Source organism: Apteryx rowi, unplaced genomic scaffold, assembly GCF_003343035.1.
Source record: "Apteryx rowi isolate R43461 unplaced genomic scaffold, aptRow1 scaffold_25, whole genome shotgun sequence".
NCBI classification, from domain to species: domain Eukaryota; kingdom Metazoa; phylum Chordata; class Aves; order Apterygiformes; family Apterygidae; genus Apteryx; species Apteryx rowi.
Genome location: NW_020448863.1, coordinates 3,855,869 through 3,873,685, shown reverse-complemented (window position 1 = coordinate 3,873,685; position 17,817 = coordinate 3,855,869). Strand labels below are relative to the sequence as shown.

Below are 17,817 nucleotides of genomic sequence, written 5' to 3'. Positions count from 1 at the left end.
ATGTAAGCATTCATGAATCCAGACTGAGTATTTATTATCTAGTGGCAATGTTTTACTTAAACTGACTTAATGACAAGCTTTCTGCATGCCAGAAGCTCAGAGTAAATATCTCTGAATTTATTTTTTCTACCACTGTTTTTATAAGTAGCAATATTTATCTTAATGAACATGACTTGGTCACAGGAATAGTTTTGAAAAAAAAATAGTACGAATTCAAACACAATTTTTAAGAAAAGAAGTGACTGCTTTTCTTATTATGTCTGATTTAAAAGATTTACTCCAGGAAGCAAACACCAGGAAGTAGAAGCCTTTTTCTACATTAGGGATTCAGAACACCTTTGTAAAAGAAAAAAACATTTCAGTTAGAATTAATTATGTTCTTTAAGTACACAGGAGCTTTCCAGCATATATAAGCAAATAAACTTTAAACAAAACTGATCCTTTTAACCACACAATCTTTTTAAATATTACTTGTGGTTCCTCATTAAAAAGCATGCTAAAAACTTATACTTACAACAGCAAAACAGCATACAGAAAAATACCTTCTATTCCTCTCTTGTAGAGATAGCACAGGATAACTAAAGCTGTTTTAGCTGTTCCTCTGAGGAAGGCTGGCTAAAAGAACTTCAGGACTCAAATCAGCAGAGGGCTCATTTGCTGGAAAATCAACTTTACAAGATACACCTGTTGCTGCCTGCCACTCAGCTCACAGGCTGAAAGGTGCAATAAAGTGCAAATCAAGTGTCAAGCTCCAACTTTTTAGCCCTTCTTTTCTTGCTTCTTTCTTGCAGCTGCTAAATGAATTTACTGGAATTTCAGTGCATCCTGAAGTCTTACTGTTATCCTATCCTTATTTTTAAATCAGTGAGCAAAATAATGAAATAGCTCACTGCTGTGTGTGATCTCAGGTATTTGGGATGTTTCTCACTTCTATTGGTAGTTCTTCTTTCTTTTTTTTCCCAACTGCTTTACACTTTCAGGCAGTAGCAGATCTTGCCTAGTTTTTCCTGTGGCAGCTTGAAGAGAACTGTACAAAAATTCATAGGTTTTATGGCATTTTAAAGTGAGGCAAAATTTGAAGCATCTTGGGTTGATGGTGAAGCAGAGAGTTTCTGTGTTGTTACCTGCTCTGCACTTGGTTCTGTGAACAAATAAGTTTTGTCATAAAGACTGTTAACTCAGGATTACTTTTAGTGTTAAATTCTCAGACAAATAGGTTTGCATTTTAACACTGTGGATCTTTAGGTATGTTCTGTACAAACAACTGGAAATAGAATAGGTCAATATAATGTTGTGCCCAGTATGTGCTAACCACACAGTGTGGCAGACTTCTCTAAGTACTTGGAGAAATGCCACCTCTCAGTCTGACACGGGCTATTTCAGCAATTCTGGAAAAAAGTAAGAAATGCTCTTACAGGTGTTTTGCAACTAAAATCCGAAATGTGAAAGTGCACTGACATTCCTGTTCCCTGTTTTGTGGGAAAACTGCTAAATAAAGGTAAAAACTTCTCACCACCACCCAGCAACATCAACACAGATCATGGCRCTGACACGATCAGTTCTGGTTTGACTAGCTGATAGGTGTTTTTTACTAGACACTCTTTCTTCCAGGAATAAAGCTGATAATAATACAGAGGCAACAATTCTGAGATCAAAAAATCCACCTGAAGATCTCTTCTCTTCTCTTCTCTTCTCTTCTCTTCTCTTCTCTTCTCTTCTCTTCTCTTCTCTTCTCTTTGAGAGATTTATATATACAGGAAGATTTCAGACTTCCTAATATGAAGAGAAAACCTCCCACATTAAACCCATGTTTTTTCATATCCTGACAGGAACAAGTGACCTCTACTCAGGAGGTTCGTCTAGGTGACCCTTGTTCTCTGTGCTGCTGTACAGCTAGTGGGGTAGGCACTATGCAGGTATGGGGGCAAATGATCCCCCCGCTAAAGACCTTACAATCTAATTTAAGAAAGGTGGAGTAAGAAATGGGCACAGAAAGAAGTGCTTCGCTTGTAGGGTCTGAAATATAAATTAGACTCCTGATACTTACATTTCTAATAGTCTCATTGACATACTTGGCCTCCTCTTCACATTCTTTCAAGTGACAAATGCCACTCACTACTTTTTGGGGATCTCTTGAATTTTTGGGAGTGCAGTTAAGCTGTTAATTACTCTGCACAAGCACAAACTCTTGTAATACCTCAAAATATCTCTTGTATCCTGTAATAGCTCTAAGAACTCAGTRATATCTAATTTAAAAAATAATGCTTTTAACAGGTCCTTCCCTCTGTATTCCTTCAGGACAGGTGGAATCACAGTGTCATGTAACAACTGAATCAGACTGTGCTTTTTGTATTGCTTTATTCAGCTTTCAAGAAATATTTGTATCTTGGTGTGAGACCATGGTTCAATGATGTGGGGGATTTGGCAGCCTGAAATTCCCACCCTCCTCTTTTGCTTGGTGTGCAGTTTAGATGCATGTGATTCAGGGCCCATCTTTGCTGAGCTACATTGTGTTTTGCCTGGGCCTTCACTGTGGACTGAGAGGGACAAGCTTTGATAGACCTGGTTGCAATGATTTCCCACCCACTTCCAGAACATAATTGTCAGTCCTGAAATGTCTGTCAGTTCTGATAACCTGGTGGATCAGGTAGAGGTATTTGTTCACCCCTAAGCAGGACTTCTACCTCTAGAACCAAGCTTTGTTTCAAACAACAACTGTATTTGTTGTTTCAGCAGTGTAAAACAGAAAATAATCTTATTCTAGTAGGATTCCTGTTTTCTGCATGCTGGGACTAAAATACATGCTATTAAAGGGTAAAGTGTTCTTCCTGTACAGGATACATGGGCAWATATTGAAGACAAACATTTTCAGTTTGACAAGTGTTAACGAAGCAGAATTCCTAAGTCACTTAACTTCTCTTGAAAAATTTCCCTGAGGTTTCCAGTTCGGCCTTTAACAACATCTTCCTCTATATAAGTTATACATTTTGTACATAAATATGTGTATTTATATATAAATATATAAATCCCCTCCCCCTGCATGAGTATGCATGGATAAGGGCAACAACCCAAAGAATCTGTACATTTTACAGACTTTACTCGCACAGGTTGGGCACTTTGTATCTCAAGTAAATGGAGCAGGCTGTTTCAGTCACTGTCACCTGACTGTCCGATTATCACCGAGTCGTTCAGTTTAACTTGCCTTTTTCCTTACTCTCAGTTCTATCCACTGTTTACAATGAAATGTTGGCATCCAGCTGCTCAGCAACAGCATGTATTTCTTGCTAGCTCCATGGGTGAGACTGTGTGACAAACATACTACACAGCCAAGATGAGATGACTACATGCGTAATGTTTAGCATAGTTTTTAGCCCTCTAGGTAACTTCCTGACAAAGACAAAAACTCTCTTTGCCAGGTTCAGGGGGTGGAAGTAAAGGTCAGATGACTCCTTGGCCTTTAGTGTTTCTGTCATTACAGAATGGTAAGCTCTGCGAGGTATGTTCAGTAGTATCTGCTTCTCTGAAAAGCTGTACAGCTTCTGCTAATGTACATTGCAAATACCTGTACTTAGCTGGTCAGCTCTCTTTTCCAGCCTGAAAGTTGGAGAAAACTGTTTTCCAGGTCTGTTTTTCATCTGGACTCTTTTTCCTAGTGTCTGCCCCAGACTTTTCCATTATTGAAGAAAATAGGTGTCCCCTCCTATGATTTCAGAAGTCATACCTCCTCTGTGATATTTACAACTTTAAAATATTTGTTGATTTCTATTATTCCCTGATGCTTTTAAGCATCCCTTACCTCATAAAACATTTTTAACTTTTACTTAACAGATAGATACTTTTTGTCATGCATTCATTTTTACCCTTGAAATTTCTTCTTTACCAGTACACCTCAGAGAACACGAGTGCCTGGACCTGAATGTAGCAGTGATAACGCTGTAGTCTTCAACTAAGGCTCTGTCAATTCTTTTGTGCAAGTACCTAGCAAGCTGGCTTTTGTACAGCTTGTCCTGCACCTCAAGTAATTTTTAGCACAGTTCTTCCCACAAAGTCTGTGGAAAAGAAGAAAAACAACTCTAGTAACTACGCAGTAGTGCAGGGATCAGGCCTGAGGACATTATGATGCTGAGTGTGCAATGGAGTGTTTAGATAAGTTAGATAAGTTTAGGCCAGCTACTAATCACATACCTGGTTTACATCAGAGAGTATGTCTTACCTTCAGAGCTGCACTATGAAAATACTACTGCCCGGAGAAATTAGGCTCTATTCTGAAAAATAATGCTGAAAAACATGTTCACATGACATTTTAGGCTTCTTACGTGTCAATGGATTGCAGATAAGATTTGCACTGTAAACAATTGGATGCTGTTTTAAAAGGTGAATATGGAACTTGGACACAAAATTCCTGCCAGTTTGAGTGTGTTGAATGTGGTTAAAGTCCAGAGTCAGCTTTGAAAGATCAAAGGAACATAAAAACAGGGCTGAAGAAAGATGTTCAGAGGTTAGTTGCTTTGTCCCTGGGCAGGATCAGTTTGCCAGGTAGTCTTAAAATGGGCTTGGCTAATCTATTCTCCAAGCTTTTCAGTGATGACAGATCCACAGCCTTAATATATCACTGTTTTACCCTCAGAAAGCTTGCGTTACTGTCTAACTTAAATTCCCTTACTGCAAGTTAAACCTAGTACTCTTTGTTTGCAATTTCCTGTTTTGCAGACTTAGCCATGATAGTTCTCAATTTTTTAGGATGTTATGATTAGCCTGGGTCAGAATTACACTGTATTAGATGCTGTTCAGATCGCAAACAGAAGTGGGATGTATTTCCCAAAGACTTAACAGACTAGCAGGAAAGCACAAATGAAATGAAAATAAACGCAAGAGACAATGGTCATCGTAACAGGAGATTTATACCCTGACACTGTCAGAATACCATTTTTGTGACTTATCTGCTGGCCACCTACACACAGCAGCTATGCCATTTACTCAAGAGCAAGCAATAGGTCACTGGTATCATTACCAGCAGTTTAAAAATAGATAGGCACAATGATTGTAGCCTATGTTTTTAGGGAAAGATTGGGGAAAATACAGTCTTGATGCAACTCAGCAATGTGTGTTCGACCCCGCTAGGTAAAGCTTCACCACAAAAGAACTCTTCCACCCACCTCAGCACTGAACTCCAGTCATAGCAACTGACTTATCATTTACAGTATCAAGATAAGCAATCACTGCCCTTTAGATCATCTTTAAGGATAAGCATAAGTTATGTTCTTTCTAATAAGGGGTCCTGCTGCTACAGAGAGCTTCACTCTCCTTCCCTCACTTAGGGTATTGATTACATGCCAAAGCTGCTTCCTCATTTATGTGAATCAGCTGAGAAATGGCAGGATTGACAATGAGTGTTCATGTAGACCTCATCAACCTGAAGTGCTGTAGTCTTTTAGTGTGTTATGATCCATAACCCAATTATAGGCTACTTCATTTTTCAAGGTTACGGGCTTATATATGCCCATATACACATGATCTTTGTGAATGCAAAAACCCTCAGTAAATGTTTTTCTTACCCAAAGTGTTGCCTCCTGTTGCTGTTTGCGAAGAAATTATGTCCCATATAGCATCCTTGAAGTGGCTACATTTCTGGGAAGAATGAGATGACCACCTTTTACAGAATCATGGCAAGAATGAGCTATGAAGGGAGAAGAAATGTAATTTAAATTTTAATCACTAAAGTAGGATTGACAAGCCTGGAGTCCATTTCTTGTTTTCCACACAGACTTCTTAATATATTTCCATGGAGACGATTTAGAATATATATTTTTTAAAACAACACTGCAACTTAGAATTGCTGATCACAATAAAAGTAAATGAACTTAGGTCTCTAAGTCAAAAAGGCACAGAGAATTTAAGGGAAAGACTTTCCTCTTTAGTCTCTGCCTTATTTTCTTACTTTTTGAGTAAGGATTATGAAGTTCCTAATATTAAACCATTGTGGAAATTTGATTTGGTATTGGGTTCATTTCACATGGAGCTGTCTGTGAAGTGCTGGCTGTCTAGGCTCTGTCTGTAGCCAATGAAGAGAGACAGACATCTCCAGAGGGGAATTCAGTCCTTCCCTCTTACAGCAGGATACTGTACGGCCAGAGGGTGCTCTTTGAAGTCCTGTTTCCCTTGACTGAGAGGGAGACTGTAGGAGTAATTTGGTTCATAAACATAAGCATCTAGTGACATTTTAGGCACCCTAGAGATCCTGCCTGCCCTCCAACTGCTTCTCCACAAGGTCTTGGGTCTCTTGCAGACTGTGTCATAACTGACAGTCCCACGTTATCGTCTAAGGTGTCATGGGAGGTGTTTAGGCAATGTAGCCCACCTGTTGATACTAGTTGAAACTAGGAACCTTGTGGACTGTTGAGACACCTGAGGATACAGGAGTAAAACAGTTTTAACTAATCTAGAGGATGCTGTCATGGCCCTGCATTTTCCTGGTGCTAACGGTCACCTCATCCCACAATTAGCCAGTTCAGGTTTTGATGCATCCTGTTCAGCTCCCTGCTGTCCTCTGGGCAGCCTCAGACAAGCCCCAGTCTGTACAAAGATGAGAATGGAACTCTGGCAACACAGCCAGATTTGGAAGACAGAGTGGGACCCCAGCAGCACCAACTTAGAGCAACTCAGACTTTGTTTGCAAAATGGTCAAAGGGTAGGAAAAGCTGAGGTTGTCTTTCTAATAGCATGGTAACAATATAAACCCTTCTCCATGCTTTTCATTCTTCTCCCCTTCTCCCCAATTCCAGCAGGAGGGGCTGAGCTGGTTCTCTTCACCACTTAGTTTGTGTTAACTTACCTCATTCCATTTCTGAGCTTATGCCAGTGGCAGGAGAACCAGGACCTATATTCACTGCCAAACACATTCAGGTCGTTTTACCGTAAGGAGAACCACTGTGAGGACAAGGTACTTTAGAGTGAGTAGTACTGAATATAGGGGGTTAATTTTCACAGACTCAGTTGTGGGTTTTGATTCCCACCCTGTAGTCTGTGGAGAAAGAGAGACTCTGAAGTCACCACAAAAAGGAATAGGTGAGGAGCTTTATCTTTTGCAAGTCTCTGCTTGTTCAACATCTCCTGATGCAATGTGTAACCCCCTCCTAAGACTAAGGGTTAACCACCATGATGTTCTGTCAGAAAATGAGGAGAATGGCAGGGAAAATGTAAACTTCACATTGAAGAAGATGCAAGGAGAATCCCTTCTGGTAGCTAAAGGTGAACCATGACACCATCTTTTCAAAAGATAGAGGTACAATGGCAGCATAACGAGAACTGCATGAGGCCAAAATCTAAACTCTTCTCTCATTTCTTGCATCCATGCCAGAGTTAATGCCAATTTTGTATGCTGGATGACTAATTTTGTATGGCATTAGCACAGAACCGAGCAATATCCCCCCATCAGCAGAGCAACTGCATCCTCAGTAACAGTGTACTTCAAGCTGGTCCCCACAGAGACATCATGTCAGATGAAAAGCCTGTAACAAACCTTAACATTGCACACTCCTCATGTTTGTCACACTTATGTGCTGAGTTGTATTTCTGTTACACCACAGGCTGGTCCTACTTGTGGGGCTACCACTGTAAATTTTCTATTAGTCAGTCTTCTTCTAATCAGCAAACTTCTAGCTCCCTGTTTGCATTTCTTCCACTTTTGCTTTCCTCTCCCATTTTACTAAGGAGAAAATGAAGGAATAGAGATAAAAACCCTAGATACAGAACCAGCAAGGCTAGGTATTGAGAATGATTAGTCCTTTGCCTGAGGACCAAAACCCCCATCCATAACTGTGATGAGTCCAACAATCACTTAGAAGTAGCTTATGAAAATGGCTTCTCTGATTCCTGCTTCCTGCCCTTCTTTGTCTACTGCTCTACTGCTTGAGCTGTTTAAGCCCATGATCTGGGCTTTTACTCCAACCAATACATGAGACAGCAAAGTGTTTCTGACTATTAGTATGTTTTTTAATTCAGCTTTGTATTTTCACTTGCATGTAAGAAAACTACAGGCAAAAGACTGTCAGAGAAGCAAATGAGACTTCATCCTCTAAATGTATACTAGGAGTAACCTCAAGCTAGTGACACTGGATAAGTCACGTTTTTCTCCCGTGTTGGCATGCTATATCTGGAGAGTAACTTACTAAATTTCTGAGCTCCCACAGTGGATGGTAAGCTGATATATGTTCAATTATCCTAGGTAAGAACTCGTCATCCATATTAATACCTGCTTCTGACTGAGGTTATCAATCATCTGGCAAGAAGGTGACGTTGTATTGCAGTCACAGTGGGAGAAGTCTCAGGGTTGATGCTGATATATTCAGAAGGTGTTCACCTGGTTAATGGGGTGCATATTCAAGTGTGTCCACCCTTCAATCACTTCTCTGACTTCTTGCAAGGCTACAGGTTTCCCTCAGGAGTCATTAGACCTTCTACTTCTCCATCTACAGGGCTGACAAGAGATCCCTTCAGATTCCTCCTCCCTGCCACAGAAGGGGAGGAGACCTATACTCCGAAGATTTAAAAAGGGACCCCCAAACCGCTAGGAGATCTTGTAACACTCTATCCCAAGTAAGAAGACTGCAGATTTGCAGCTGAACTAAGTATGAAGGTGAGTGAGACTCTTTTGATGTATGAGAAACATTTTAGTTTGCAATTCATGCTTTTTCACGTGAGTGTAATATTTTAGGACCTGTAGAGGGTTTTAATAATTTTAACTTAAAAATAATCTGAGAGAAATGTAAACATTGTTATTTTCAGTATGCTCAAAACCACTGCATTAAAAAAAAAACAACAGCACAATCTGCTCTCAAAAACAGGATGAAATAAACCACTGTGAATCATAATAGTTAGATGCTCTTTGTTGCCCATCACAGTTATTAATGCATGAATAGCAAGATGGTCTGTGTGAATGAGGAGAGATGCAATTTGTTCACAGAGGATTCATGCTCAAAGCATTTATTTGCATGTGCTGCATCAGTGAACAAACTCCAGGAATCTAACAACCATCTCCTGTGACACGTGTGTAATCATGGTTAATGCAAATAGGATGCTAAGTTTAAAAACTGTCTTTTCCTGAGGAAATAGTGACCTGCTCTTGTGGGTTGTTTGCTTGAAATGGCAAGTCTCTTACATTTGCTTATTGTCTCATCTCTATCATTCATGGTTTGATAAAATCCAGATACATGTTATATCCTCTCCTTCCCTAAGTTTGTGTATTATGCTCATTTCTGCAGGATCTAGTGACCTTGTAAACAGGAGCACAAAAAGTGCTTGTCTCAACCACAGCTCTCACCTATATGGAACCTTTATAATAATATGAATGAAGTGAATAAAGTAGGTCTGATTTAACATTCATCCTCCCATCAGTTGACTGTGAACTGAAGCTGAAGTAGCCACTGAACTAGAGGAATTTTGGCAGCAAGATGGGGAGAAGGGAGGGGCTGGAAATACCTTCACATTTAGATCTGAAGTTGAGAAGATCTACAGAATTGAAAGGTTTTTCCTGTATCTTGTGGTTCTTTGTCATGTGCAGGGACTGTGTAAACTGACAGCATCTGTGATGGCCCTGTTCCTTGCAGCATCCTTCATATCTTTCTCCTGGAGTGCTCCTCAGGTAAACAGCTAGTTCAGACTGAATGTGCAGCATTCATGAATCTCACAGGTTGGTGCCATTTAAATATTTGTACTTGTTAATAATGGCATGCGTGGTTAACATGTGTCTTTTTTCTTTTTTGACATAAAGGCTCATTTCCAAAGGAGAAACTGGACACCTCAGGCTATGCTCTATTTAAAGGGTGCACGTAAGTCCCAAGCTTTTTCAGTTTTGAGGAGATAATGTTCTCTACCACTAGATTATTCCTGATCTGCTGTGCTCCACACAAGTAGAAAATGCTTGAGGATGTTATGGTGGTAAAAGTTCAGAGGCTTGCAGAGGCATGCAAATTGTTATTTCTTCTTGATTCTGAAATAGTGGCATTGGTGGTATTATTACTATTTTTTAAAGAAATAAAATTGAAGAAAAAAACTGTTGGAAGAAAAAAGCAAAACAGAAAGTACTTAAAATGTACAGAGTTGGAGTGTAAAGTAAAACCTATTGGAAAAGCAGTTTCCTCATCTGAAATGATCTTAAAGGGGGTTTAACGTACGCCAGATATATTTATCATTCCTCATTCTCACCTAAGCTTTATTAAAACACCTTCTCAAGCAAGGAGAACATATGTTCCTATTGCAAGCATCTTGCATTATAGTTGGTATTCAGACCATAAGCAACCACTTCTAAGAAGAGCTTGGATGTCAGCGTTGCAAATATCATGGTGTTAAGGTTGTGAAAATGAACTTTTGAGTTTCTATTGTTAGTCCAGAGTTAAAGGAGCATTAAATACAAAAATAAAATTTAGATCCAAAGAAAGGATTTGTTCTCTGAGGCAAAAATACAAAATCTAACAGAAGTATTTTCTATTTTTTAAATTCCATTGTAAATTGTTATTTCAAAATTAAAAACTATCAGGCAGGGATATGTATTAAGACAGAAAAAAGCTTAAAGAATAGCTTCCTTCATATGAAAAAAAGAGAAAATTCAAATCTTACAATCCTGAGAGAACGCTCACAGCCCCGAGAGAAAAGGAAGACAATAAAAATAATAACAACATGAAATAGATCTAGGGTCCAAACAACCGTAAGTGTAACTGGAAGGAATTCCAGTGAGTGATAAAATTATTTCTATTCCTAACAGCAAAGAATTTGGCACTTTTTGTATTGTCTGATTCTTCCAGCTGAATAATACTCTGTATTTCTTTTATACTGACCTGTGTATCAATCTTATTGATGCACAGGAAGTAATGTCTTTTTTTATGTAGTTCTTTTTTATTTTTAAATAGACATATTGCTTTAAAAGCTATTCATTTATAGACCAGCAAAAAGATAGGAGGGACTTGACTGTATAGCAGTCAAGGAAAGAAGAAGCAAAAGACAGTAAATTTCTCCATATCTACAGCTCCTATGGCAAGTTAATACAAGAATGAAAATGTCAAAACCCCAGTTCTATGGAATAAAGTATGCCTTGGTGTGTTCCAGTTCAGGATGGGCTATTGCTGATTTGGAAAGTCCCCAGAAGGATGGAGATATGCATCCCATTTTATGTTTGTATAGGAATTGCTGTAATTTTGTTTTTTGAAAATACTGATTGTAGGAATTACAAAAGGCTGGAGGTTGTTTTTATCCTTTTCCCACTGTTTTTGTAGAGGGACGTCGATTCATCTCAGATGAGAGCCAGCAAAAGGATCTGTATGACAGAATGCAGCTTGGTAAGTGAACATGCACAGGTATATATAACACATCAATCATTCCTTAGATTAGGGGAGAAATCTGTGAAAACTGACAGGTTATTTTTTTTGCTGTATTTATATTCAAGGAATCAATTAAACTCCCTTTTGTTATTCCTTCATTCCAAAAAGCACATGATAAGACTAAGTGTCTGATTTTCCTTTCTTGTGTACCAGTCTGACTTCACTGATGTAAGTGGTGATGTTGCACACTGACCTAGCTGTAAATGAGATTATCATCAGTCCCTTTGAATTTCTCTCTCTGCTGGAAAAAATAAAACCAAATTATTAATTTTGCTCAACTGACAAATGACAAAGGTAGACTACATTAATCAGTTTTAGACAATGTTTCTGTAGGAAACGGAACCTTGCAGCTAAATGAGAAACACATGAAAAAATAAAATGTTCTTCCTACTTTGTAAAGCAGGAAGAACATTTATGTTAGGTATTTATTGGGCTGGTTCTCAGCAGTGATTGTTACAATGTGAAGCAGACAACAATTTTTTTTCTCCTCTTTGGCTCTCTAGTTATAAAGACAAAAAAGCAAAGAGCAAAATGAAGAAATGCCATCAAACACTAACAAACTGTGTATCTCTGATTTTGTGATTCTAGAAACACGCAGCCAAAACACAAATCCTTTTTCTCTTCCTGAAGCTGCAGCCCTATTTCTTAGTTCCTTATGGAAAACACAAGAAGAAGGTAAATGCATGTTTTGTTTTACCCTGAGCTTTCAAAAGGGGTTTATCACTATTTCATTTGCTAACACTTTAATCTGAAAGATTTGGTTTAAAATCAGATCTACTTCACTGTATTGTACTAGAGTGTACGTTTAGACAGACTAGAGCATGAAGCTGAGAACTGATGGTAAGTAAGCTTTTGTATATTCTGCTTTTCATTTGCTTTTCAGATTTTTATTGATTTAGACTCAAGGGAATGCCTATTTTGAACTGAATTTTCCAAAACAAAACTTCTCTATTGGAACTCCATTTTCTACAGAATATTATTTATTTATGAGATTTTCATTTCTCTGTTGGGTCTTTTATCCTGGTAGAAGGGCATAAAAGAATCCTAAAAAGCACCAGCACAGGAGCTGTGGGCTTCACATCTGTCTCCTGAGAACTCTGTCGCTGGCACAGCTGACAGGGGGTCCCAGTAAAATTTAGAGGTAGAGCCCTGAAGTATTCTGAAAAACCCAATATTTAGTTATGTTTTTCCCAGCTTCCCAGAGATCTTGTCAAACCCTCACATCTCTGTCTCCCCACCACCTGCTTTCCCATGCTCCTACAACATATTTCAGCTTTTTAGATCAGAAGCTCAAAATATATGCCTCCCTTCCACAGCCTCCTCCAGCAAGACCCACCTCCTGTGTTAGACCTAAAAGACTGGTGTTCCCCTGCCTGATCCACACATGTTACACCCCCCTGGGCAAGGACCCCTGTCCTAAGTTCCCTCTCTCCCTCACCCTGCTATAGTTCACTCTCTAGATGAGTTTCCTTCCAAATCCATTATCCTGAACACCTCATCTTCTAACTGCACACCTACAGCTCTCCAGACTTAGACCCTAAATCTATGTCCTCCATCTCCTATGTCTTTCTACCTTTTACATCTTCAGTTACAAGAACTGTTTTTTGCTTAAGCTCTGCTCTGTTTGGAAATGCAGTTGAGAACAAGGAAATTGTGAAGGGGAGGGTACACCATACTGTGCTGTGGAGAATGTGTGCTATGCTCTGACCCCTGAATGCTAGGGCAGTTGTGGTAGCTTATGCAAGCGCAGAAGTTTATCTAAGTTATGATGATTGTCTCTTTGATTGAGGACAGGGAGAAACAGAAGCTCACTACTTTTTGTCTTGGTTGTAAATTCTTTATTCAGCCTCTTTTTTTCTTGGTTGTAAGTTCTTTATTCAGCCTCTTAGTCACTCTCATCATAATGAGAAGAAAAAGCTGTCTTTACTTGAGTTAGCAAATGTGAAGTAAATCCCAGTAAAATATGAGGTAGTTTTGTACCTTTCACACAGATGAGTGTTTAAGGTAAACCTGTTACTGCCTCATTGCCTTTGATGTGATCAACAGTGTGTGATAACAACTGCCTTCCCATCACTGGGATATCACCTGCCCTTAGTTATCTAATATGTACAGCTTTCCTGAAGTGAAGCAGGGTGTGAGAAACACCTTACAGAATTTACCTGGTATGTGTGCAGATGTCCTGAAACCTCTCCTGCCTTCTCCATTTTCTAAAATCTCCCTCTGTACTTCACATAACAGTGGGACTCTGTGCTCAGTTCTCTCTTCCCTGCTCAGGCAGTACTCTGCTAACCAAGAAATTCAGTGGCATTTTGACTGAGAGAGAATGGTGGAATTAACAATGAATGTTGTGCTTTGGACAAAATATATAAGAAGTTCTAAAGATAAACCAGTGTCATTTGTGTGTTAACAAGAAGAGAAAATCCTCTGAAGTTCATGACTTATAAATGTTCGTGGTATTTTCCTGCCTGCTGCTGCTACACCAAAGAAGGAAGCAGACAGCAACAACCCCTTAAGAAAAAAGGTGACATATTTGAGAGAGCTAAGCAAAACAGGGAGCTTGTTTGAAAAATACTCTATGAAATAACATTGCCTTCATTGCAGTAAGACATGACAAAACAGTCAAATATGGATAAGCCATGTATGTTCAGAAAATCACTTTCAGGTGATTTTAGAATACTTTTGATTAAGGCAAATGTCCAGGTGAAAAACAAATACATTATTTTCTTCTGCATGAAAAATCTGTGCCTTGTACTGAAATATGCCTCTGGACATGGTTTGTATCTCTGCCCCTCAGCAAGTGCAAAACTTCCTGCACTGAAAATAAGAGAAGGCATGATCATTTCTGCAGATGCCTGTACCTCCTACCTAAATAGTCACGTTACATTAGGCCTGTACCTGAGGCTTATCTATCTCCTGAAAACTTTGGGTGAATGAACTTTCCTTTATCTACAGCTTATTTTTCCCCATTGTATCTTGTCTTGCAGTTGAAGAAGAAACCAGTGATCACCCTGGATACTTAACAGACAATCTATCAAATTGGTGAAATATTTCAAATTTCTTTAGCATTTGTATGCTGAAATCATGTTTTGTGTGAACAGAATATTTCATTTCTTCCATCTCCACTTAAGTTCCAAAAGAATGATGTATACCTTTATTCCAATATTTTGAAAGTGAGCTGATTAAAACATAGGTAATTATTTACAAAGTTCCAGTCTTGTTTAGACTATTTTGCATGTGCCACCCAAAATTTAAAATCTGCTGTACCATCTTAGCTGAAAGGATGATTAAAATTGTCTTTCTAGACAACTATTTCATTAAAAGCAATTTTCAAAAGTCTCTGGAAAGCCTTTTACCACTTTCCACCTAGCTCTGTTTTAAAGCCTTTATATTTCTGACATAGGTAGACTCCTTCACCACTTCATTGTTGGCCCTGTATTTTGTTGATAGTTCAAATAAGTCATTGAGATATTAAAAGAATCCTGCTATTCTTGTCAGCAAAGCAGGTGATTTCTTCTGGGGCAATCTGTCACCACAGAGAATAGGCAACAGGGCTTACTGAGACCTCAGTGTCACCCCAGATTTACACACATTCTCAAATGTATACTCTGAACAACTCCCACCACATATAGATAGTGTGTGGATAGCTCTTACCAGGATCAGGTCTTCATTAATGACTGTGGCATACAGTTACTACTGTTGTCAGGAGAGACAATACTGCTGAAGCTAGTGGTGATGTACTGGTTACAAACCTAGCATCATGCATGACAACAGGCACATAGAATATCCATTGTATCATTATTGTACTTTTTGTGGGTTTGGTTTTTGAGCTGTGAAATTGGAATTATACATAAATTGGTTAATTATCATTCCATGCTGATAAGGATATATTTAACATTATTTATGTAGTTTTGTGGTATTACTGGAAAGCCCTCTGCAGTTCTCATGTAATTAAAAAGTAGCCACATGACTTGTGTCCAAGCAACTATGTTTTATTTTTTAACCTTTAACCCTAATTGTGCTCTTGATCTTTCAATGCTACTTTTGTCTGATCTTTCTCATGACACTGTTAATTAATTATGCTAACTCACACTAAGTATAATGTAGCTTCTCCTCAACACAGAGAAACATAGCTGAAGTAACAAAGGAATTAATTCCTGCTATGAGGTCATAGGAACTTTTGGTTATTGTTTATAATTTATATCACTTCACGGAGGAACATAACTGGAGAAATAGAAATGCCCTTGTTTGTTGTTTGTTTTTAAGTGCTAGTATATTAATCAATAGCAGTATATACTAGGTTGCTTATTGCATTCACTATGGACTTAATCTGAAGATCAATGGTATCCACTGGAATCTTTTCATTCATTCAATTGTTCTTTGTTTCAAGCCTACTCTGAATGTCTCAGGTGCATCTAAGTTGTTTTTCAGCATATTTTCAGCATAACATAAAACAAAAAGTCCCAAGATGAAGAGGCTTATACATCTTTTGATCTATCAGTACCATTAAACTCATGTGCCTCTAAATGTCCCAGAGATATAAAAACTATACTGATCGCATTCCCCACTGACTGATTTCTCCATGTATTCCTGTAAATCTAAGCTCACTCATTTAAACAATTCTTTACAAATGTTATGAAACAGAATAAAAGTTCTGCCTTGGGAAGGAGGTGTTTGTGAAACCTTGATATTTTCAATATGGCAGACAATTGCTTGTATAACAGATAGTTGCTACCAAACTTGTCAGATGTCAGTTAGAAATGTGTGGCATTCGAGTGAGACAGTCTGTTGTCTTGAATGATCTAAAAGCCATTCCCTCTAACTCTACAGGCTCAAAAGACAGAAACGTTTTGCTGTAGCTATATTGCCTTGCTACTGACAGCTAGTCCTAACATTCAAGGTGGAACTAAAATAAGCTTAGAGACATGAGGCAGAGGTCACTTTGGCCACTGCAGGTCCATTTCTGAGAAGAACAGGCACAGCATTCACATTAGTCATATCTGGAAAGTTGTGCACTTTTTGTCACTGGGTGGCTGCTCACAGCACGTGAGTGTGTTGAAACCAATGCAGCTGAATTTCTGTGGGATGTCATGACAGCTCTCTATTTTTCCCAGGGAACTCAAGCACCATGGGCATGTCTAAGACAACCTGCAACCTGGACCATGCATRTTGTTCACTCGTGCAGCAAGAATAAGGGAAGCTGTCTTAATGCGACCCTAGCAAAACTCTTCCATATTGCATATTGTCTGTTTTGCCTCAGTCATTTAGCATGACTTACAGTACATATGTAGTGATCACATCTTCAAGCACCGCAGTGAAGCTGGGTCTGCAATGATGATAAACAGATGTTCATCACCGTGCGGCTACCATGTAATTTTAGGCAACAAAGAAAGGAAAGTGCCAGATCATTTTCAGAGGATATTAATTGATGCAATTTTGATGATGGGGATTTAGGGTAAAATTTTTTCTTCAGTGCAATGGTGCAGTGAAGTCCAAACAATAATGTCAAATTTCTTGAAATCAATATTTTTTTGAAGAAAAGGTTAGCTTTAAATCAATAATGGTTTGGGAAAAAAGTTTTAACATTTTGAAACATAACAAATTCCTGTTTTGATGTTAAAGTGAATTTTCTTTCAAAAAAGGTAAATTATTTGCTTAGAAACACTTACAAAGGTCAAAATTGAAACAAAATGTTGCTAAGGTATCAAAAAATATATTTAGACCTACCACATCCATTTTTGTCCTTCCAGGTTTTTGACTTTTTTTTTCCAAGATTTTGACTTTTCACTATGATTTAAAAGAGGAACTTTTTATAATCTCTGTCCAGTATTAACATGTCTTTTTGCTGCTTCATGTGCCTTTTAAATTTTCTTTTGTTGAGATTCTCAGCCATTACATTCTTTGACTCTGCAAAGGAACTTTAATTGAGATAAAATCATTCCAGGGAAGAACCTACATTTTTGAATTGACAAAATGCAGTTATTCTCCACTTTGAAAACTGCATGAAGAAAAATATATGAAATACCTTTGTTTTCAGAATTTTCACATCAAAAATAACTACCCACTAATTGTTTTTAGTTATTTTAAAATAGTTAAATAAAGGCAATTCTTTTAAAATCCAAATTAAGCTTTTGCCATAAAAATCTGGGCCTGTCCTCTGAGAATAGTTATTTTTTAGGTATCCAGAGTAGCTTAAGAATGAAATTTCAATTTAAAACCTGATTTTAGGTGGCCAAAAATGCAGATAGGCACCATCACTTTTTTTTTTATGACCTCTAGTAAGATCCACCTCATCTAATGTCAGTTAAGCATTTGAAAGTTAGGTGACTAATCAAAGCTGGCCATCCCCTTAGAATTGATAGAAAAAGTAAATACCTCCTAAGGTTAGATTATCTTACTTCCTGAAGAACAGGCTGAATCAGTTCCTGGGAATCTTGAAAAGCATGAG

The 17,817-nt window shown here is 38.3% G+C and overlaps 1 protein-coding gene across 1 annotated transcript; it reads left to right on the top strand.

Annotated features, from left to right (window-relative positions):
• The first annotated feature begins 8,629 nt into the window (after positions 1 to 8,629).
• Positions 8,630 to 14,516, top strand: SPX (spexin hormone). Its single transcript, XM_026066882.1, has 6 exons — positions 8,630 to 8,635; positions 9,560 to 9,640; positions 9,770 to 9,827; positions 11,268 to 11,330; positions 11,961 to 12,047; positions 14,357 to 14,516. The coding sequence occupies exons 1-6, from the start codon at positions 8,630 to 8,632 to the stop codon at positions 14,413 to 14,415; spliced, it is 354 nt and encodes a 117-aa protein (XP_025922667.1). The 3' UTR covers positions 14,416 to 14,516.
• Positions 14,517 to 17,817: the final 3,301 nt, after the last annotated feature.